This window comes from Phymastichus coffea, unplaced genomic scaffold (assembly GCF_024137745.1).
Source record: "Phymastichus coffea isolate CEN01 unplaced genomic scaffold, Cenicafe_Pcof_1.1 PCOF00002, whole genome shotgun sequence".
NCBI lineage: Eukaryota > Metazoa > Arthropoda > Insecta > Hymenoptera > Eulophidae > Phymastichus > Phymastichus coffea.
The window spans coordinates 8,563,780-8,589,181 of NW_026706813.1; the positions used below are offsets into that span (position 1 = coordinate 8,563,780).

At 36.0% G+C, this 25,402-nt stretch overlaps 1 protein-coding gene across 2 annotated transcripts in view; it reads left to right on the forward strand.

The window, feature by feature from the left end:
• LOC131663214 (26S proteasome complex subunit SEM1) overlaps nt 1-25,402 on the forward strand; it is a 419,699-nt gene that overhangs the window by 202,454 nt on the left and 191,843 nt on the right. The window contains exon 3 of one of the 2 annotated variants that reach the window (XM_058933456.1): nt 2,654-2,798. The exons of the other annotated variant lie outside the window; for it this stretch is intronic. Within the exon in view, the coding sequence (XP_058789439.1) occupies nt 2,654-2,705 (52 nt within the window). The 3' untranslated portion in view covers nt 2,706-2,798. Of the gene's footprint in view, nt 1-2,653; nt 2,799-25,402 lie in introns of those variants that run through there. 2 annotated transcript variants of the gene reach the window in all.

Sequence of the window (25,402 nt, forward strand, 5' to 3'; positions counted from 1 at the left end):
ATTTTTTTACAACCACTCGATTTCTTTGATTGAAACGAATGTAAAACGCAAAGTAATTGGCCGATCTGGCTGAAACTTGGTGTGTGTTCTTTCAAGATATGCCGCTAACTGAAAATAAGCTTGATACACACTAGTAGAGCCATCTCTCTGACTTTGCACGGACTTTTCAAATGACCCTCGTATTATCGAAGGCCTTTGAGAAATCATAGAGGACAAAGACAGTAATTTTTCTCCTATCAATGGCAAACCTTATGTCATCAAGGATACCCACCAAGGCGATCTCCGTAGAGTATCTCTTACGGAAACCGGCCTGTTTAGGGTCTAGAAGATTATTTGCTTCTAGATGGTTAGAGAATTGTCGGTGTAATAGTCGTTCAAAAATTTGAGAGGGTTCAGACAACTGCGCGATGGGCCTAGTATCAGAAGGAAACTGGGGTGATCTGACTTTAGAGAGAGGACGAATGAGAGTACGCTTCCAAGTGACGGGATAAGTGAATATTTCAATAGACTTATTAAAAATTTCGATAAGGTTGCAGGCTAAAGTGTCAAGTTCAAGGAGAATCATCCCTCCCGTGAGTCCATCACAGCCTTTGACTCTAGAACGCATAGCCTTGATCTCAGTCTCAACGTCAGATTGTGTGATTTTTGAGAAAACAAAAGGAGAAAATTTATTATTATCATTATTTTTTATTCATTTTATTAGATCATTTGAAAATTTGGTTCAAAGAAGTTTTTTACCCAAATGTTGGACCTCAATTTGTACTTTTACTCGACTCTTGGAGTGGACATTGCGATAAAGCTGTAAGGGAAACGATGCCGACAAACAAAATTGTTAATATAAAAAAAATTCCCACAGTAACGACAGGGAACATCCAACCACTCGATGTTTATGGATTTCGTATCTGGAAAAACTTCGTTCGACGTTTATCAGATCAAGTAATTTTGATGGACTATGAAATGAATCTACATGTAAGAAATAACATCATAAAAATGCAGTCTCTTGTCCATAACCAGCTTTCTTCACCAAGATATACAAATATTTTTAAATACGCTTTGTATAAAAGCGGCTACATTGCTGAAAAACCAGCTAAAACAGGTAACCCTGTAGATTTTAGTTTTGGAGATTCTTGCAATATACATTGCGAAGTAGAAGCATGTAAAAATGTTGCTATAATACGGTGGGGCTGGTGTAAAAGATCATTATGTTTCAAACACTTTTTCGATGATTATCATTTCTGTAAGGAATTCGTTGAATGATACATTTTAATTTACCAATAAATAAAAAAAAGAAAAAGATGAAAATTATTATGAAAAATCAAAATATATGTAGTATCGCGTACGATGGCTCTTATGTAAATATATTTATGTATCTACATACGAATATAAATATATATGTATAGATCTATAAATGATAATTAGACTTCGTGTTATTCTCGTCTTTATTTTTTAGAGATATTTCTCGCCATTTCATTACTATTAAAATGAAATGTATTAAACATATTTTTATTCGTCATAAATTATGTTTGAGCTACAGATATATTTTATTAAAAAAAAAATGGGATACCCCACGTACGGTGTAGAAATCAATTATTTTAAGAAAAAGCAACTGATAAACTCAATTCTCCCAAAGTTAGGTCTATTAGCCTACATTTGGTTGGGTAAGAGTGGTTCATGGGGGTTTGGTGGGTTAGAGGCAGGTTGGTTAGTTGAGGTAGCTCGCTCATGCATAGGATTAAATTATTTCAAGAAATAACAAACGACTAAACTTGTTTATCCCAGGGTTAGGTGGATTAACCTGCTGATAGTTTGACGGGGGTGGTTTCTAGGGGGTGAAACACCCCTTAAATATATTTTTTGTTAAATCCGGAAACACGTCAATTTAATTTTGGTATTTTCTCATTATCAGTGCGATTTTTAAATCACTCGAGCTGATTTACGATATTACATGTCGTAGAACAGTACAAAAAATAGTGTATTTACCCCTATTAAAAAGGTGGTTGCAACCCTTCGGTATAAATATAATGTCCTGAAAAGCGCCTTGTTATAAGAAATTATTTAACGTTAAGTTTACTGAAAAATATTCATTTGATGCTGAGAACTATTAAAAAAACTGATTTTAGGGATTGATTTTCAGGGTTGATTTCACCCCTTAAAAGCCCTTATGGGCCGATAAAAAAAACACGTATCTAGTTGTTTTTCAAGTACTACAACATATCCCAAAATTATTTAAATCGGTGAGATCGGATTGGGGTGGTTCCCTTGTAAGATTCGGAAAAATCGACCATCCAGAAGGTTGACCATCCAGAAGATTCCCTTATAAGTGCACACTATTCATACTTAATCGTATGTACAATTATCACACTTGATTATATTGATTTTTTTTCGATTCTGTGAAACTTTTGCATAATAATTTAATGATCCAATTTTTATGAATCTAACTTTATAGAGTACTGACAGGATAACTCATCAACACAATTTAATCTGAAAAATCATTCGTAGTCAGTGTAATGATCGAATTATGTCATGAAATCGACTGTATATTAATCGGTTAGCACTTCCATGCTACTATTTTCTGTAGATAGATTATTTAACATTTTCTAATGTCAGCATGATTTGGTTTAATAGATAATATATTATTTTTTTTTTATTTCAGAATGCAGCTAGATAAGCAAAAGAACGACCGGTTGTCTACAAAAGAGATTTAATCCACAAAAAAAAAATGAATTTTGAAGATTTATATATCTCTGTATTATACACACGTATGAATGAATTTTGAAATAAAGAAATATATCATTTTATATACTAGTATCGTTAATATCTCTCTTTTATATTATAATAATATATTAATATTATATTGTTGTTATTATTATCATCATTATCATTATTATTATTTTTACAAGTAGTTGCGGAATCTTTTTTGCAGATTCCCCTTAGTCTTACTAACTAAGGGGTTATGTGGAACTCCCAAAAAAAACAGGTCTACCCACTAAACCTCCACTTCCTTGATGTCTTTCCCCCAGCCAGAGACTATGTTGATATTACTTTTTACTGAAGATTCTTTCCGTGTTCGTATCTCCGTACGTCGTCCTTCGTACCTTCGTATATCGTTACTCTCGCCACCATTCGGATTCATGCAGCATCACCTCTACAATTTTATCGGGGGTGATGCTGCCGACTGTTGCTTCTAGTTCCTGTCTGAGTATTGTTCAGCGGTTACACGCGAAAAACGTGTGTTCCGCGTAGTCTCATTCATGTCCACATACTTACAGTCTGATGTTCGTACTCTGTTCATATTATGAAGGTACCGTCGAAAGTACTCGTGACCCGTCAAGAGCTGGGTGACGTAAAAATTTACATCGCCAAATTTTCTTCCGAGCCACAGTCTCAATCCCGTATCAGTCGTCTCGTCCAGTTACCACCTCGTTCTTGTATCCATCGGCCTTGCTACATGTCAATTGCCCTGTCACGCTCGGCGATTGTCGCGTTCTTTCTTCCTATGTCCGCGCTGCTCCCGTAGATCCTTTTGCATTCAAAGACCAGGAGATCCACGGATATTATGCCAGCTACTACCAAAACAGCCTGCGCAGAGACTGTTCGGTAGGAACAAGCGATTCAAAGTGCGCCCTGTCTCTGTACCATCATCATCGACTTACAGTATTTCTTTGTCTTCAGTGAGTCTGCCTATATTTCCGCGCCGTATAGAAGGATCGAGTGAACTGTCGCCATTAACAGTCACCGTTTCCCCGATCTCGGTCCCGTCGTATTTGCCATCAGGCGACTCACGGATGCTATCCTCTCTGCCGCTTTCCGGGTTGTCTTCTGTATATGAGGCCAGAAGGTCATCTTCGTATATCGAGGGTTACCCTAAGGTACTTGACTTCCCTCTTGGTCTCCATCTCGCATGTCCCCACTCTCATGTGCAGTATCGTTTGTATGCGTCTTCTCGTGAGAAACATCAGTTCCATTTTTTCCGTTGCAAGTTGTAGTCCGTGGTTTGTCATCCATCGTCCGACTCGTCTCATGGTCTGGTTCAACGCCAGCTGCGCCAGCTCGGGGACCTCTCCGTAATCACCGCCGCCACGTCATCAGCATAGGCGACGAGGGTCACTCCGAGTGGCATCCCAAGCCGAAGCAAGCTATGGTATAAGCCATTCCAGAAGTCAGGTCCCAGTATCGACCCCTGTACCACCCCAGCGGTGACCTGTCTCGTTACTTATCCTTCGATCGTCTCGTACGCCATCCGTCTATTTTTTAGGTAATCCTCCACAACCCGAAGCAGGTATGGCTGGATCACGAAGTTGCTTTTCAGCGTCTCCAAGATATCTTTCCACCTGGCCGAATTAAAAGCATTCCTAATGTCGAGTGTCGCCAGCAACACTATAGGTCGCGCTGCGTGGCAGTGTCTGTCTAGTTCCAGGAAAGAGTCGACCACCTTTTGGATCGCTACAATCGTCGATCGACCCCTCCTGAAACCGAACTGCAAGTCTGATAAACCTCCTCCGGTCTGTATCGCATCCATCAGTCTCGGTCTCAGTAGTTGTTCAAAGAGTTTACCAGTCGTGTCAAGTAAACTCAACGGTCGGTAAGCCGATGGCGTGCCAGGATCGCTCCTATCTTTTGGGATAAGAACGAGCCTTGCCACCTTCCACCGGTCGCTGAACGTTCCTGTCGTCAAACACGTGTTGTACAAGTTGAGGAGTATCTCCGGCCATAGACGAGCCACAAGCCGGAGGATCTCGGATGGTACTCCGTCCGGTCCCGGTGCCTTACCCGTCTTCATCGCATTCGTTGCTCTGATGAGCTCCTCAGCGGCAAAGACGGGGGGCATTTGTGCGTCCACTTCATCCATCACGTTTGTCCTAATCGGGTGCGTCGGAAACAATCCATCAACAATTCGTCCTGCTGTTTCGGCATGTTTAAGTTGCGGTGAGATTCGGGCCCCTAGTTTCCCGATCACGTTCTTGTAGCCGGTTCCCCAGGGATCCTCGTTCACCTCCTTGCAGAGCTTCCTCCAGCATCGCGTCTTGCTGTCCCGTATTGCTTTCGTCAGCGTCTTCCGTGCTGTCTTGTATATGGCTTGGAGGTTTTCCCTTTCGGGTCCGCCCCCTGCCCTTGTCACTCGTCACCGATTTGTCAGGCATATCCTGCGTAACTCGGCTATTTCGTTCGTTCACCAATATTGTGGTTGACTTTGTTGTATCTATCGACGTTTCGGCATTGTGCCTCTGCACAAGCTGTCTATTAATTTGGCCGTCTTGTCTGTCAGTCTTTCCGCTCTTTGCCGGCTCGTTAGTTCGGGGGGAATTCTCCCCCCAGAAGCCGGTGAATATTATTATTATTATTATTATTTTTTATTATTATTATTATCATTATTATTTTAAGGTGGTTATATGAATGGCTACCATTGAATGGCTCTGTCCCTTTTTGTACGTATCGTTAATTCGTCTGTTTGTTCAACTGCAGGTCTTTTACATTCTCTCTCTCTTTCTCTTTCTTTCTCTCATGTAGTCGATGTTCTAAGAACCCTTCTCCTATCTTTCCTCTGAGTACAATCTTGATAAAGGTAATTATCAAAGTTTAAATCTTTTCGTTTTGCAGCATCGTCCCTACAATATTCAGGCGAAATGCCGCTTCTAGTAGTATTTTTAGTTTTCCCCTGTTCATGGTCTAACGTAGATATACGAAAAAATATATGTTCCCATCATCTTTGTCATAACTGGCATACGTATTATTCTCAATTTCAAGGGATAACTGCTTTAGTTCTCGTGATCGGTACGGTAAGAGAATAAAATGTTATCTTTTCCGATCTCCTCCCTATGGTCTCTAATCACCATCCCTCTCGTTCATTTTCTTTTCCGTGACAGCTTTATAGACCCGTATCGTGTCCGTGCTTTTTTCATAGATCCGCTTAGGTTCCTTGGCTAGCAGATCTATCGCAATCACCAGCAAGACCTTTTGCGAGACCGTTCAGTACGCGCACGTAATTCGAAGTGCCCCTATCTATTTAATAATCATTTCAGGTATTTCTTAGTCTCAAACACTTCGGCCCTAATCTCCGTCTCATATAATATATTCAAGTGGATCGTTCACATCAAAAGATTCCGTTTTTCCTGTCTTGATCCGTACGTATTAACTGTCAAGCGATTAAACGAATTACTCTTAACTTCAACTTCTCGGTCGTCTTTTGTATGTGGAGCCAGGATGTCACTTCCACATCTAAGATAACCCCTAGTTGCTTTACCATCTCCCTAGTCTCCATTTGTATTGTGCCAAGTCTCATCGATATGATCGTTGTTATTCTCTGTAACATCAGTAACAGTAGTTCCCTGTTGTTTAAAGTGAGTTTCAATGCATATTATTTCATCCATTTGTTTATTCATATCGTCATATTCACTTAACCCATTAATTCACGAAACAGAGAAATCGCAACTGTTTTCAGACCTAAATCTAACACATATTTTACGGACAAATACAAACTAAACAATTTTTTTCTAATGTATCTTTTTGTCTACTTTTCATTTCTGGTCTTAGAATTGCGAATTTCCCATCTAAAAATTTGTGACGAGAGCAGGCCGTGTGCCGGTCTCTCGTCTGCGTTCTCCCTCCTCCACTCGGCAAGGCGTGTTGACCAACGTTAGGCGCATGAAAGTATGTGCCTAACACTTGGTCTTTTTGTTTCAGCGCCAAGGACGAGCCAGCGCAGTTGAGCGCAAGAAAAAGTTGAGGAGCGCGGAGAGAGGAGAGTATTAGGCTCATGCAGGGATTGGCAGGCGCGCAACGCGTGATCGATAAGCGGCGCGTCGAGTGCCGCCTAACTAATAGGTCAAGGTAGGGAGAGGAGCGAGCGCCGCTGAGCGGCTGCAAGACGAGCGCAAGAATTAGTGCGTGAGGGAGTCGAAGCCTAGTCCTACTAGAGAGCAGTAGTCCAAGCCCAGTCCGGCTAGGAGGTAGAGAGTGCAGTTTGGGATAGCTGGAAGGAAGGTCAACCCTACCGGCAACAGCTTTGTCTGCGACCGCAGCCAGCCCACCCCTGCAAGGAGAGTCAACGTCGCCTGTGGATACCTGGTCAGCGATAGCAGCCAGCAGCTAGCAACGATTTGACCAGCGACGACGACCGGTACTTCCTGCGGCAGCACATCGCCCGGGATCCACGACGTTACTAGGAGCGATGAACAAAGGTCAAGCCTTCTTTTCTTCTTTCTCTCTACACTCTCTCTCTCTCTGGTGATACGACGGCCGGTGCGCGTTGAATAGGATAGCCAGGCATCCACGTGCCGGCTATCTAAAGGTCCGCGTTTAAGTTTAATTTGTAGTAGTGTAAGTTGCGACCGGCGAATTGTCCAGGCGCCCACGTGCCGGGCAGTTCATCCGGTATAGGTTCGCGTAATTTAAGTAAGTTTGTAATAGCTTAAGTGCGCGATTGGAGATTACGACGAGATGCGAAATATTCATTTGTGAATACTATGAGTAGTTTATTATTCTATTACGTAGTTGGTTAGTTAGTAATTAGACTATGTTATGCGCGCGTATGTTTAGTTTGAACAATGATTAATAATAATAGGTTGTAAGTGAGATTTGATTTCTGTCTTTCTATAATTCATTTATCAACCTCTCCTCGTTCTTCTCCCTCGATTACCTTGAGCGAAAGTACCTCACTTACTCCGCAAAGAATTGGTAACAAAGGATCGAGTTTTGTTACAAATTTATTATGGCGATATTTATAAAAAAGTACAAAATTTCGATGCCTCTTTTTTTTAATATAATTATTTATTGCCTTAACGTTAAGGACGGAACTTTTGCTTTCAAGTATGGGTGCATAAATTACTTAAACTTGAAAGTCAGTATGAATCTTGAAATTCAATATCACGGCTAGAAAATAGCACCTAAAGCACAAAATTTTAGCCAAATATTTACGAATTTTTTCCTCGGAAATAATGCAATTGATAAAAAAATTAATAAGAATAAAAAATGCTTAGAATCATCCGAAGAATACGTCTACTAAATTTTTCCAGCGAGCTTCGAGCAACTTTTTTACCTTTGCAAATTAACAATTTATGAAAAATTGCAAAAATTCATCGAATCATCTCGAAAAAATTCAGGTGTACTCTGTGGTCAATTCTAAGCAAATTTATTCCGAATTAGTGGCCGAGTATCTGTTACATTCCAGAAAATATGATTTTCTCATTGAAGAATTTTTATTTCTTAGCCGTTGATGTCCAACGTTGCCCGACACTTACCGCGTGGAAGTGATTGAGTCAAAGTGTCTTGTCTTGGTATTTTTTTAAAACTTTTTATTTTATTTTTTTATATCTTTTATTTTATTTTATTTTATTTTTTTATAGTTTCATTATTTTTATTTATCTTTCATTTATAATTTTTTGTAAAACATGATTTACAATAAAAATTATTATATATTTTACAAAATTTATTTGTCCTAATACATGGATTGTAACAGCATTTCTTCTGTTGTTTGAGGAATACAGTTTCATGTATAATATGTTTATCAATCTTAGATCCAGCCAAACAATGTTTCACAATATCAATAAGAAATTCTTTTGGACATTTTTTGAATTTGAATTAGCACAATTAAAAAGTACTACTGCATTGGTGATAGCAGCCTTAAGTAATCTAATGAAATCAACCCTCGTCTATTTTTTAATTCACTTCTTTGGAATACCTTTTCAAAGGTAAGAGTGGTATTACTCCAGATGCTGTAGAAATTATTGAACTCGGTTTAAAATCAATAATAGTAATTAAATTCATTCCGCTGTTTTGATCGTGCTTTGCAGCAAATGTGCCTCTTTTTGATTTTGTATCAATATCCTTTTTTTCCTTCATTCTATTTCATCTAGTAGTACCAGTGCTATGTATACCCAGATTTTTTTAATATATAAAAAGGTCTAAAATCGTGAAATAATTGTCCATGTAAAGATAGTAAAGGCTCACTTTACGAACAATTAGCGTTAAAAAGAAATTCTCTTATAAGTTCATTACTACTCGAGTTCCTAAAGTACATTTGGCTAATTTATCCCTAATAGTTGAATTTTTCCCACGGAAATTTCAGACCGAATCTAATTGGTTTGCCACCAATAAATTGTTTCATACTAGTTCTAGCGTAGCATTTGACTATCATTTCATCTACAGATACCGCGGTTTGAGAGTACCCGAACATTTTATGTTTTTACGGAACAGATTCATGACATGACGAACTCTCCAAACCTTATCATTGCGGTTTTTATTCCCTGGTTTTGAGAATTTTAATTTAGATTTCATATTTTTAAATATAATGCGTCCCACAGCAGATTTCACAACATCACTGGATAAGAAGGGATAATTAGACCAATAATCTCTTTGAGATTTCTTTTTGTTGAATGCTGAAAAAAGTATTATTCCTATAAATGTATCCAACTCTGACATTATTAGATCGTAACTGTTGATCTTAGTTGATTCAATAATATAATTTTTTATTTTTTTGCAAAAAAATTTCTCAAATAGGTTAACTAGACTCATATTCCTAATTTTTTTCTTATGATTATCAGATAAACTTCGTATGAACAATTCTTTTTTCGTCGATCCATTTATAAATATATTTATTTTCCAACTTAGATTGATCATTCGTATAGTTATTAAAAGCTTCTGCATATGTAGTCAGTGATAAGTGATCAATAGATTCATAGTCGGAATCATCACTCTCACCAGAATTGCCCGCATCACCTCGATTGTGTACCAAAATATTATGGTTATCATTATCATCAGAATAATCTTCGTCAGACTCTGACCGAGGTCTTACACTTCTGTGACGTTTCGACGTCATTAAAATTTTAAATTGAAAAGCTAATAGAATATGTAAAATATGAACACTAATACGTAGTACACTAACAGTACAGTAAACAAAGAGTAAAAAAGATATAGATTTCCAAAATAAAATCGATTTATGAACATTCAACAATTTTTAACTATACAAATTCAATTTGAATTTAAATTTGAATACAATTTTGAAATTCAGATGAAAACATTACAAAAGATTTTTTTATATTAGGTAACGTGTAAATCAAAAATAAATTTTATACTCATCCAAATATTAAAATTTTATGTCTCATGGGTATTGTGATATATATGTGATTTTGAATTAGGCCAATTTAATTTTGCAATAAAATTTCTGATTTTTTCAATATAGTGTAAGAAGCAATTGCAAAAACTGCATAATTCAAATTTTTTGAGGTTTTTTTAATTTTTTACTCAAAAACAATGCATATGTTAGAAAAAGTGAAAGAGTAGAAAGCGCTCAGAATTGACAATTTGACTCATTGTCAGTCACCTCACGCGGTAAGTGTCGGGCAACGTTGTACATCAATTGCTAAGAAATGAAAATTCTTCAATGAGAAAATCATATTTTCTGGAATGTGACAGATACTCTGGCACTAATTCGAAGTAAATTTGCTCAGAATTGACCACAGAGTGCACCTGAATTTTTTCAAGACGATTCGATGAATATCGATTTCTCATAAATTATTAATTTGCAAAGGTAAAAAAGTTGCTCAAAGCTCACTGAAAAAATTTAGTAGACGTATTCTTTGGAGAATTCTACGTACTTTTGTATTCTTATTCACATACTTTTCTATTCTTATTCAATATTTTTATTCTTATTAATTTTTTATCAAATGCATTATTTCCGTGGGAAAATTTCGTGAATATTTGGCAAAAATGTTTGTGCTTCAGTCGCCATTTTCTAGCCGCCATATTAAATTTCAAGATTTGGGAATCTACTGACTTTCAAGTTTAATTAATTAATGCACCCATAGTTGAAAGCAAAAGTTCCGTCCTTAACGTTAATGCAATAAAAAATTGTATAAAAAAAAGAGGCATCTAAATTATGCACTTTTTTTATAAATATCGCCATAATAAATTTTTAGGTGAGAAATTCGCAATTCTGAGACCAAAAATGGAAAGTAGAAAAACGGTATATTAGAAAACGATTGTTTGGTTTATATTTGTCCGTGAAATATGTGATAGGTGAAATATGTGATTTAAGTCTGAAAACAGAGTTGCGATTTCTCTATTTCGGGCTTTAATGGGTTAATATCATTCATATCATGTTAAATCTCAGCTGAGACAATTTCGAAGAATGTGCAGCGATTATTACTGTGACATCGTCCGCATAGAAGACAAGAGATGTACTCTCAGACATTCTGTCTCATCCCAAGCTACGTTTTATAAATCCAGTCCTAATATAGATTCTGCGCGACTCCTGTGGTTATTTCCCTATATTCCTGTATGACAACTATGTAAAAATTCGACTAATTCTGGGGAAGCATACTAGTTTTCTAAATAAACTACATGACTTTTTATAATTACCTATCGTCCATAAAGATTTGCCATCCCCTTGCTGAAATCATTAAAATTTTAGAGTTTTATGGCTCAGTTTGTATAAGAGCTAAAAAATCCAGCGGGGTCTCATTTGAAAGGTCTTGCCAAGACCTTTCAAATGTTGTAAAACATGATTGATTTTATTTGTTTTTTGTACAACTTGTGACGTCATAAACAAATTGTTTTTTTTTAATTTTTTCACATCAACTTCGACCCCGATTTATTTATATAACGGATTCTACGATGGAAAAACTGTATAAGCCATTCGATAAAGCTTTCAAAAAGCTACAAGATTCATATCCGGAAAATTTTTTTACCTTTATTTTTTATGAGGTATATGGTGTTTTATACAAAAACAAAAATTTTCAAAAAATGGGCTGTATTTTTTTTATTTTCAATTCTAAAGAAAAAACTCTCAGAAGAAAAAATGTAGTATTTTGCAAGAACTATCAAATGCGCCACTCAGAATTAAAAAAAAAAAATTTTTTTTTCACGTTTTTTGGAATTGAATCTTTTCTAGAAAAAAAACTGAAATTACATATATTTAATAAAATTAGTAAGTAACTAGTATTTATAACTGAATGGGCTTACAAACAATGATAACAAGATACATTTATTGAACCATAATTTATTACTTACTCAGAATAACTTAACATAATTTGGTTACAATTTTTCTACAAAATTTACAACATAACAATAATAATTTCATTTTTTATAATACTAATAACGCTTGTAATTAATATATTATCACAATCTGAATATAAATTTCAGTTGTAAACAAAAACGAAACAATACTAATTATTTAAACGTTTTTTTTATCGAAATGTCCACCTTTGTTTGCTATAACTACTTTACAAATTCGAGGCATTCATGCTACAAGTTTCTCTAAAGTTTCTGCACTTATTTTTCCACTCATTTTCTAAAATATTCCAAAGATCCTTCTGGGAAGTAGGTCCTACCTTCCTTACAGCTCTATCTAGATCATCCCACAACAGTTCGATAGGGTTAAGATCAGGAGAGTACGGTGGCCATTCCATCACAACTAATTTTTTTTTCTTCTCCAATTAAGCAAGATAACTTTTACATAACTTTGAAGTATGCTTTGGGTCGTTATCTTGTTGGAACGTAAATTTGCGACCAATTATTCTTGTTTCGGAAGATACAACATTTTTTTCAAGAATTTTTTTGTAACCTTCTTTTTTCAACTTGCCATCAATTTTAAGAAGGTCACCAACCTTAGAACCACCAAAACAACCCCATACCATTACTAAGCCGCCACCATGTTTAACCGAAGCACACATATTTTTCTCTAAATGCTTTTGCTTATTTTTTCTCCGCACAAAACATCTGCGTTTACTACCAAAAACCTCGAATTTGCTCTCATCAGACCACAAAACTTTTTTCCAATCATCAATGGTCCAAATTTTATGTTTTCTGGCCCAAGGCAATCGTTTCTTTTTATTAATCGGTTTTAGTAAAGGCTTTTTAATTGCTATTCGACCGTATAGTCCATCTTCATAAAGTCGTCTCTTTATCGTAGTAACACTAAGTTTAACATCATACGCTTTTTGAGTTTCAACAGCAAGTTCGGGTGCCGTGAGTCTTGGATTATGTGTACTTGTACTACAAATATGCTTATCAGTAGCGCCTGTAGTTTTCCTAGGCCTTCCTGAAATTTTTTTGTTTTTGATATTTCCTTGAGTTATGAATTTTTTAATTTTATAATCAACTGTTCTTCTTGGAATATTCAAAATTTTGGAAATTTCATTATTACTTTTATTCACTTTATGCAAGGCTACTATCTCAGATCGCTCTTCAATGCTTAAGTTTCTTTTTTTCGTCATTTTTAATGAACAAAAAATACATGCATAATTTACTGACTAGATTGGACACATTGATATTTCACTCATTAAAGCTGATAAGAGACTGAATTTCCATACGTATTCTCTGCTATATGTATACATTCATGAAAGTCAAGTAAATCAAAGCACGTAATCAGTGATTATCACAGTGATTATCGGTGAGCACAATACTGTAGAAAGTCATTAAAAATGAAAACAATGCAAATTCCTCTGTTACAAACGTCGAATACAATAAATGTATCTTGTTATCATTGTTTGTAAACCCATTCAGTTATAAATACTAGTTACTTACTAATTTTATTAAATATATGTAATTTCAGTTTTTTTTCCAGAAAAATTTCAATTCTAAAAAACGTGAAAAAAAAAATTTTTTTTTTTAAATTCTGAGTGGCGCATTTGATAGCTCTTGCAAAATACTACATTTTTTCTTCTGAGAGTTTTTTCTTTAGAGTTGAAAATAAAAAAAATACAGCCCATTTTTTGAAAATTTTTGTTTTTGTATAAAACACCATATAGCTCATAAAAAATAAAGGTAAAAAAATTTTCCGGATATGAATTTTGTAGCTTTTTGAAAGCTTTATCGAATGGCTTATACAGTTTTTCCATCGTAGAATCCGTTATATAAATAAATCGGGGTCGAAGTTGATGTGAAAAAATTAAAAAAAAACAATTGAAAAATTAAAAAACATCTTGGCAAGACCTTTCAAATGAGACCCCGCAGGATTTTCTAGCTCTTATAGAAACTGAGCCATAAAATTCTAAAGTTTTGATGATTTCAGCAAGGGGATGGCAAATCTTTATGGACGGTAGTGTATTTCTTAAGAAATGAGCTACAATGTCACCTGAAACACCTAAATCAAACATCTCATAATATGTATTCGCACCTGAATGAACTACAAAATCGATGAAAACTTCGGTATCACAATCAACTAGCTCAATTATTTTTATGCCAAAACGATTTCGTTTGGATGAAGCCTTCCTTTCCATAAGAATAACACGGTGGGTCTGAGCGACATTTAAATAAAAGCGAAAGCAGGTTCCAATTTTTTTGCATATTTCGGTAAAAATACTAATAATTAGAAGATCCCAGAAAGAATTAAAAAAAATCCCTGAGCCCTTTTTGAAAAAATCGATTTTTAAAAATTTTTATCAAACAAAAAAAATAAAAAAATAATTTTGGTTGTGGTTGATGGTATTAATAAATTAATCAATATTTTTTCGATATTTCCACAGATGCACATTTAATAATAATAAATTCAACACCAGCTTTTGTTATTCTTGACACTCTCCATTTTGTTAAGCAAAATTCTTTTAAATCAATTTTAGAGACAACCCGTTGTGAAAAAAATAATAATCAAACAATCATCTCAGGTTACAACACGTGTGTTTCGTTGGTAAATATCCAACCTCATCAGATCTCAATTCGCAAGTCACAATCAAATTAAATATCACAATAAAGTCAAAAATACACTGTCAAACATAATATTCGCTCAACTACAACACGTGTGTTTCGTTGGTAAATATCCAACCTCATCATTTATTAATAGTATACATACGATAAGGACATAGCAGTATTGTAAACATGTGTGTTTACAGCGCGCACCTGTATCTAAGGAAGTAGTAGCTAGAATAGCGTGCTCAAAAGTTTTCACAGTTGTCCCAGCTTGATTGACCGATCAACAATGAAATCTGCCAGTAATAGTGTTCTCGTGATAAGAAATACAATAAGAATTTTGTTGTAGTTAACGTTCTGTGTTTCTTCAAAATAATTGAATTAGCAACATGAAGCGACGTGCACTAACGCACTCTGAGAATCGTTCGAAAATTTGTTTGGTTGTAACACGTACGTTAATAATTTAAGCCCGAACAACGTTGCGTCACAAATTATTTAAGGGGAAAGGCTCGGAAGGCGCATTCGCTTCGTCGCGAAAATTTAACAAGGGCTATGTCGTCCGGTAATATAGATAATCGCAATTTAATCAATTACAAGAGAGACAGGTTCGAACAGAATAAACTCATCAATTCGAATATTTTACTCTTTATTGCAACAATACTATACATTCGGCTTTTGACGTGTGCGTCGGCCGCGTCCGGGCTAAGTTCGTTCCGTGCGAATTAACGCACAGGAAACAGAACGTCACCTTACAATTTGTCCCGCGAATTCCGCGAGGGCGATGCGAATTCACGCATCTAACCACTCGTCCGCGTCCGGCCTATGATGCTCGGAGAGAGAGAAATCGAGGCGCGCACCGATAAACCAAAAAGGGTACCTGACCTTGAGAGGGAGAGCTGCTGCGGAAGTCCACGTCCTCTGAGTAAGCGATATAGTTCTCGAAAGGCAGGATTCTCGATGCAGCCGGTCTTCCTTCTTGCTGATGGTCGCTATATGGTACTCAACCGCACAAACACTTGTTATGGTCGCGAAGCTTGACTAGCTGGCAATTAATTGCCGGTCAAAACTCTACTGCCCGCGATCTCGCGCCTTCCGCGCTTTCTTACGCGCCCCTCCCTGTAGGTACTCAAAACGGCCGAGCGCCGCCGGCTACGCACACATGTGCGGCTCATACCGGCGACACTATTTCTCTCTCTCCTCCTCTGCTCCCCGCTCACGCCTATCCCTCTAACGCCAGGCATCTCCGCCGATCAGGAATCAGACCTGCAACAAAGCCACATCGTGCGTCGATACTCGGTTTTACTCAACCAAGACCGATGTGGCAGCGGCTCAAGGGAAGGCACGCGGAAGAGAGAGAGAGGCGAACAGGGCGATCGAATCCATCGATCGATTCGCCCGTCACATGGTTTGTCAGAAAAAGAAGGCTAAACTGAAAAAAAATTGTGGAAAGTTAGTTAGAATTTCAACATGTTGTAACTCACTAAATTCTCCAATTTCTCGAGAAACTTTCTCGAGAAATTGGAGAGATAAAAATTAGTCAATAAATAAAAAAAAATTAATTTTCAAAATGCTGGTGTTGAATTTTTTATTATTAAATGTGCATCTGTGGAAATATCGAAAAAATATTGATTTATTTATTAATACCATCAACCACAACCAAAATTATTTTTTTATTTTTTTTGTTTGATAAAAATTTTTAAAAATCGATTTTTTCAAAAAGGGCTTAGGGATTTTTTTTAATTCTTTCTGGGATCTTCTAATTATTAGTATTGTTACCGAAATATGCAAAAAAATTGGAACCTGCTTTCACTTTTATTTAAATGTCGCTCAGACCCACCGTGATAAGCTTTCATCTATACAAAGCTCCTTCCCAGGTGATATACAATACGAAAATTTTCTTCTCAGCTAGTCTGTTACGTGACGGACCGTTTTGTTGTATTTGTGTTGTTATATGTCTGATTAGAATTTCGCTTTCGGGAGTTCCATAGGTTTGTGCGCCTTGGCGGGAGTGAGTGGGAGACGCTGATCCTGCTGCTACAGTATACTGCAACAGCATGCTGCACTCTCTCTGATTGGGACCATCATTTAAAAGTATATAATCTAGGGACCTATGATTACAACGGGTCTCCTTTTGATGATATAAAGCGGTTAACGCTATTTCTGCAAAATCCTTCCACCAAACCTCAGGAGCAGAATTTACTACTAGATCAAACTTCCTGTTTACAAAACCTAGAAGGACTATATTTAACGGCTGAACAAGAAACCTGGCAACTTGCGTTACGCAGACCAACGGCAAAGCCTGGACACTAAACTTTTGTTTTCTATCTCTCCGTTTTTTGTTGTTGTTTATATTCATAAATAAAGAGTATATATAAATAAATATACAGTATTTTCTGTTCTCTTCCTACACTACCCTGATTGGATTGGAGGACGGCAACGATTCTAAGGGGGCGGGGAGGGATGTTACGCGACGGACCGTTTTATTGTATTTGTGTTGTTATATGTCTGATTAGATTTTCGCTCTCGGGAGTTCCACACACACACACACACACACACATTCGTATGTGCACCTTGGCGGAAGTGAGTGTGAGACGCTGAGCGTGCTACTGCAGTATGCTGTGACAGCATTCTGCACTTAGCGTGTTAGGCTAAGTAATATGAATAATAAAATTTTAATTTATTAGAATATTTGAGTTGGATTTATTGAAGTTCGTTTTAAATGAAATTTGTGTTTCTAAAGTATAAAAGTCTAAAATTTACCGAAGATTGATTTAATTGAAAAATATTAGAAAAGTGCTGAGAGCAATTATTTGAGCCTGCAAAAAGTCGAATAAAAACAGAAATTTATATTGGATCGATAAAATTATTTCAAATATCCGTAAGAAGACCATAATTCCGTATTGATAGAGAAAATATTCTAAAGGACCAAATTACCAAAAGTGAGTACCACTCATGTTAATGTACAAAAAAAAATAATAGACTACACGTGGCGAAACGTACGCGTCTAAATCCATCCATACATATATATATATATATATATATATATATATATCCCCCTCGCTCTCTCTCACTCTATCTGCACTTGGTTACTTTATTTTTATTGTAATAATAATTAAAATAAAAATTATAAATACAGATACGACAGTAAGTTTATCCATATGTTTCTCGGTTATAGCTAAACAACTAATTAATTAGTTTACAAACGAGAAAATGAAGCTCGGGATCCAAATACAAGTAAAATTATTATTGACACGCGAACGGGCCGGGGTGCCCGACAGTTTGAGAGCCGCCCGAGTCAAAGACCGCTCGGCTGTTAAAAAGGCCTAAATACGGGGCAAGTTCGCCTCCAGCGAATTATTAGGTGGCAAATAATTGGTAGCAGAGCGTGGTTTCTCAGGCTTCTATCTTCTTTTCTTTTTTTTTCTTCCGCTTAAAAATCTTATGGCCGGCTTTATAATGTAGAATGCATCTTGGCGAGCATAAAGCGGCGTGAGAGCCGACATGCGTGCGCCGCAGACAACTGAAAACGGTGCTTAACTACATTTATATACGTAATGAATTTTGCTTTGCTACAAGTAATTTCATTAAACCCCTTTGTTTTTAGATACTTGAAACCATCGACGTCTATGTTATATTTGTCAAAAATCACCGTAAATTTACAAAGCGTGTATGATCCATTTCGTTCTTTCCGTAATCCATAAATCAAGTCCACCAAATTCAAATCACTTTTATCTAATGCATTCGTGTACTTATCGCCAGCTAAATTCTCATCCTCGCTCGGATCGGATAAACTGTTATCAATCTGGGTAGTATTGTGCGTGACAGTAGTATCGCTATTTTCGCCACTAGATTGAGCGGTGTCATGCTTATCGACGTTATCAGCAGAATAATTAATTTCGCATTTTGATTTTTTTTTGTTTAGAAATTTCGGCTTTTTAACTGTAATAAGAGCTTCGGGGAGATTTTCCTTCTCACTTATTAAATTTTTGATTGGATTTACTTCAATTATTATGGCTTTAAGAGAATTGACTATAGGTTTAAATGTCTTATATATATTATATCTTATATACTTATATACAATAAACTATATTTTTGTCTTATTGCGTCTTGCGCTTTTACGAGTTTAGAAAGCACATGTTTTTCCTGTTGATAATCAGCCATGTTGACGCTACAACTTCAGACACTGTGTACTGCATTGCTATCATGATATATTTATAACAAAACAATTTCGATATCTTCCGCATTTTATAGGTCTTTCTTTGTCGATCACTAAAAACCCATATTTATCATCCAACCAGTATTTTGCACAAAGTTCTTTAAATTGATTGTAAGTCACATCTGAATTTTACATGATCGTCATATATATGTTTCATATTTGCTTCGTCTTGTCGAAAAATTGCCAATAAAGTGACTTTATCTCTCATGAGATTTTTAGGAATACGTGCGTACGTTTGCGAGAGATAAAAACAGTCGACGTTTCTATATCTGCTCATACAAAAGAAAGCACATACGTTGTCCTGTTTTTCACAGGCGATGTCGTCGAATATCATAATTGAATTAAGCAGTACCTGCTCGGGATCGATCACGGATTCATGCTTCTTAAACGGAAAATACTTTACTCCATCTATCGGCTTTAACATCTCTTCCATAATTTATACTTTAACTGATTAAGAGATTTTGAGTATACGTAAACATTTTCGAATCTAACACCTTTGGGATGAGCGATAAGAGCCAAACGACTGTTGGTCTTACCACATATGGACGGACCACAAAAAATAGCTGTGATGCTATTTGGCAATAAATCTCCGTGACGCTTTGGTTGATTATCCTCCCGCACGATGACATCAAAATTTTCTACGAGAAGTTTCATAGTTTGTCCTTTGAAATTCATACTCACAAGACAAAGTTTGAACGATGAATATATTCCTGCTTTTATAGTTTTAAACGTTAGTTGTGTGTTGGACTTGCTCGAGTGATGATCATATGCAAACGTCAATGAGCAAAGAAAGGACGAGGATTGGTCAATGATATCATAAATGAACTTCCATTTGAGCTCCATATTCCAGCCTAACAATATTGCGGTCCAGGAACTAAGTTACAGACACATTTAGCTCGCGGTGATACAAGAATCAATTCTCTCAACGCAGCTTGAAAGCAACACGATATAGCGTACTCGAAAAATCGAGAAAATATACAGGCTAGAAATATTGCAGACAGAATTTTAGCTGAAATAGCATTCAACAGAGTCTTCGATAAGGATTCTAGTTTTGGTGAGAAAGCAGCTGTTACGCTGTACCTAATGTCATGAAATTAAAATCAAAGTTTGGTATATGGATCTCAAGAGGAGAAAAAGGACCAAGCCGAAAGGACGCAAGAAAACTAAAAAGTTAATTAATTTGAAAAGTTTGATCAAAGCTGCCACATTTAAATGATTCAAGGATAAATGTGCGCGAAAAATTCATCGGTTCTGCTTTAAAAAATGCTCGTACAACCGTTAAAAAAGCTGGTGGAAGAGCAAACATCGACGTTCCACGAATTCTGCTAATATCAAATAGGATGGGTGGAGCTCTGCCCTTCCTTATACCACATTTTGCAGGCTTGAGTGCAACTGATGCTCTAGCTGGCGGCACCGCAGGAATCGTAAAAGCTGTGGACGATGCAAAGACTGCAAAACAGCAGTTGGAAGAGAAGAAGAGATACAAGAAAACGATGGAGACCACTACTCTGGGAAAAGGCTTGTATCTCAAATCTTGTAAAAAAGACTATGGACTTTATCTCAAACCTTATCTGGGATCAGGTTTGAAAAAAAAAGTTCGAAATAAATCTACTGAATATAGCCCTCACAAACACTAACCTGATGAAGTATGCAAAAATTTTGAATATACCAAATTTTCGCAGGGTGTTCATGAGAAATGACTTACCGAGTTGTGGACCATATTATCACGAATCAGCTATAGTCAATCTTGATGACGTCGAAGGAACAGGAACGCACTGGGTGGCTTATCGCAAAATCGGAAAAAACGTCACATATTTCGATAACTTTGGAGATCTTAGGCAACCTATTGATTTAATGATATATCTTGGCTATATGGGTAATTCTAGGCTATTTCGATTGACTTGTAACCCTTAGGTTACGGATTTTTTTTTAATTTGGCACAATTGTTGTACACATAAAACTGAGATTTTTCCCAAATTTTGGAGACGATACATTAATTATATCAAAAGTTATTAACAATTAAAGAAAAATGATAAAAAATTTTCAAACAGCTATATTTTAAAAACTAATAAAGATATCGAAGTCGGATTTTTTTCAAAATACTTATAATACCTTGAACTTTCGAAATAATTACAACAATAAACAATAAAAATTTTTTTTCGAAAGTTATTAACTTTTTGTATAAACAATTGCTAATATCTCAAAAAGTATATTTTTTTTTTGAAAAATTCTTGCTCCTGCGTATTCCTGAGGATTTTTGCAATCGAAATCAATCATAAAATTCAAGGGCCCGACATATCGGAAAGTGTAGCCTGAATCAAAAGAAGACGCCTCAGCGTAAGGCTGCGGTAGCGCTCCAGCGGACTCACGGTCGAAAGGTACTTTAGCTTTAATCTAAAAAACTAATAAAGATACCGAATCGGAGTTTTCCCAAATTACTTATAATACCTTGAACTTTCGAAATAATTACAACAATAAACAATAAAAATTTTTTTTCGAAAGTTATTAACTTTTTGTTTAAACATTTGCTAATATCTCAAAAAGTATATTTTTTTTTGAAAAATTCTTGCTCCTACGTATTCCTGAGGATTTTTGCTATCGAAATCAATCATAAAATTCAAGGGCCCGACATATCGGAAAGCGTAGCCCTAATCAAAAGAAGATGCCTCAGTGTACGTCGCAACGACAGCAGGACGTCTTCGTGGTCTTACGCTAATTTGGGAAAACTCCGATTCGGTATCTTTATTAGTTTTTTAGATTAAAGCTAAAGTACCTTTCGACCGTAAGTCCGCTGGAGCGCTACCGCAGCCTTACGCCGAGGCGTCTTCTTTTGATTAGGGCTACGCTTTCCGATATGTCGGGCCCTTGAATTTTATGATTGATTTCGATAGCAAAAATCCTCAGGAATACGTAGGAGCAAGAATTTTTCAAAAAAAAAATATACTTTTTGAGATATTAGCAATTGTTTAAACAAAAAGTTAATAACTTTCGAAAAAAAATTTTTATTGTTTATTGTTGTAATTATTTCGAAATTTTAAGGCATTATAAGTATTTTGAAAAAAATCCGACTTCGATATCTTTATTAGTTTTTAAAATATAGCTGTTTGAAAATTTTTTATCATTTTTCTTTAATTGTTAATAACTTTTGATATAATTAATGTATCGTCTCCAAAATTTGGGAAAAATCTCAGTTTTATGTGTACAACAATTGTGCCAAATTAAAAAAAAATCCGTAACCTAAGGGTTACAAGTCAATCGAAATAGCCTAGAATTACCCATATCGAAATCAAATATAATACGAAAAGATAACAAGATTTCAATTCTCACGTATGTGGTCATCATTGTTTACAGTTTTTGCAAGAGGGTATAAAAGTAAAGGCAACATGAAAATATTCGTAGTAATGTTCGGACAGTTACGGAGGATTCGTTAACTCTGACTATCTCGGGTAATTCTTCACCGTTGGTAACGCACTATTTCCCATCAATTGAACTATCACAGCATAAAAATTACAAGTTGGGCTTAGTCGAGTTCCAAACGTTCAACTCGTCACCTAATATTGACGTACATAATTATAAATTTTACGTCGCAAATCAAATTATCGACATACCTGTCGGGACCTACGGGATCGAAAACATTGATAAATTTCTTCGGAGAGCTGTGCAGCATCTCCGCACTGATAATAATAATATAACATTAAGTTTGAAACCATACAACAACAACTTGCATTGTACAATTTTCGTCGCAGATTTTGGTCCGCAGAATTCTATTGGACTATTGTTGGGGTTTTCACAACGTATATTAGAGGTAAACTCTTCTCACAACTCAGATCTTCCTGTCAGTATTCTTAAAGTAAACGCTGTAAGAGTCCAATGTAACATAACCGCTGCCGTTTACTTGAATGGAAAAAACAGTTCACGATATTCACGAATTTTTTCCAGCGGTACCGCCTGAATATAAAATTATTGAAATTCCCTCTTACGTAATTTATCTTCCAGTTACGAAAAAGTCTTTAGATTATTTACAATTACGCATGGTTGATCAAGACGGAAATTTAATTCATTTTCGTGGTGAAGTCATAACCATCAGATTACACCTCAAAAGCATACGATGGGAATTGTTTACGATTCAAAGAGTGGTAGGGGCTATATAAGCACTGAAAAATGCAAACCCACCATCAGTCATCGACTGAAATTGCAAACGTCAACACGGCGAACTCCAATCATCAATCATCATCGGAAAGCGATAGCATTAACACGTCAAAGCATAAAGTTCCTAAAAAGTCTTGGGTTAAGAGTTGTTCCTGGTGGAAAATAAATTGCCTATTTTTTTTGCTGCTTTCAACGAAACAATTGAGAACATTCTAGAAATACAGTCTTTGATGAATCTTTGGCTCATTACGAGATCCACGTTCATCAACCTTACACCAATTCATCTGTCAAAAACAGTGACAAGATTGGTATATCAATTCAACATCAAGACTTGTCTCTTTTACCATATCGCAGCTCGTTACACATTTGTGGACGATTATTTAACAACAATAACACTTTGTTAACGAATACTAATTTTGTTAAAAATGCCATTTGTCACATGTTTGAAGAAATTAGGTAATTAAAATTAGGTATTAAATTAAAATTAGGTATTAATTTGGTCTCACAACAGTTATGAAGAACTGATTATATCTCACTCCAAGTCAAACTTTGATTTCCGAAAATGCCGGATGGATAAATATAGAACGAGAGGATCATAGAATAACTAATGCGAATGGCCACTTTATATATTGATTCCTCTGAGCTTCATACTCGTACTTGGATTAGCTGAGAACTATCGCAAAGTGCTAGTGAATATGAAATATGAATTAATTCTCATAATATCAAGTACCGATGTAAATACAGTTTATTAAACGATGAAGACCATCAACGACGTTAAGCTTACGAAGAATTCAAGATTGATGTAACACGTCTCGAATGGCTTGTGCCCTATGACTTTCTAAAAAGCGAACAAAGTATTTCAATCAGTTTTCGTAGTTGGGAACTGTACGAATATCCGTCGCTGCCTGCAAACACAAATTACGTTCGGACAGTTCAACGACAAATCAGTTGGAGAAACCACGCTACATTATCTTAGCTTAAATAATTTGTAGAATAACATGTATTTTTTAAGAACATATCTAATAAGATATATTTTTTATCAATAAAAAATTTTTTTCAATTGATACAAAAAAAATATTCTTTTATTTTTTATTAAACCATCCAAAAAAAAGACGAAATTCTTTGCTGGCTCTGATGACAACAGCAGCAGCAGAAGCAGCAGATCATCTTTTTATAATAAATTTTGTATTTTTATCAATAAAAAAAAATTTATACAGCATAGAATTTAGATGAAAAAAAAAATGTTTATTTATTGTAGTTGAGGTGATGTATAATGATAACATGTGTACATATGATTATTAGTCCTTCTTTTCGTTATTGAATTGCTGATAGCCTTTTTGTCCAAGAAAATTATTAGTATTGCTCGAATATTTGGAAATAGTTTATTTCCATGTCGATGTTTGTTTGTTCTTCTTTTCATCCGGGTCTTCTTGTGTAAGACAAGAGTACTTTATTTCAGGGTAGCGATCTATTTTATTGGTTGATGAATGATTCAATAATTCTTAAGCTGTGCAATTTATAGTAGCTAACAACCACGAAGGCTAAAAATAAAAGATAGTAAGCAGGATTTTGTGTTGCATTTTTTTTCATCTTGGTCTTCACAGATACTTGCACTTTTTTTTATTAAACTATCTTCGGTAGATGAGATACATACACACGCACACACACACATACGCGCGCGCGCGCGCGCGTTGCAAAAAGATTCATTTTATACTAATTATTAAATATATTGGGAGTACAAATAGAAAATCGCCGTTTTTTCTAATAATTTGAGGTTTTATTGTAAAAAACTCGTTAAAATCTCATTCTTCAAAATAATTTCCATCCTTAGTCACAACTTTTTCCCATCTTTCTGGCAGCTTCTGAATTCCTCTCCGAAAAAACTGTTCGTCTTTTGACGCGATCCACGAATCGATCCAATTTTTGGTTTCTTCGTAAGAACGAAAGTGCTGTTCGGCCAGGTCATGCGTCATTAATCGGAACAAGTAGAAATCAGAAGGGGCGATGTCAGGAGAGTACGGCGGGTGCGATGGGATGTCCCATTTCAAAGTTTCCAGGTATGTTTTCACGACCTTGGAAATATGTGGCCGAGCGTTGTCATGCAGAAATATGACCTTGTCGTGCCTTTCCGCGTACTTTGGGCGTTTTTCCTTTAACGCTCGACTCAAACGAATCAATTGCGTCCGATAGAGGGCTCCTGTGATGGTTTCGCGTGGTTGCAGGAGTTCATAGTAAATTACGTCAAGCTGGTCCCACCAAATACACAGCATCAGCTTCGAGCCATGAATGTTTGGTTTCACTGTCGAAGTTGATGCATGGCCGGGAAGACCCCACGATTTTCTCCGCTTTAGGTTGTCATAGTATATCCACTTTTCATCGCCGGTCACAATGCGATGCAAAAAACCCTTCCTTTTT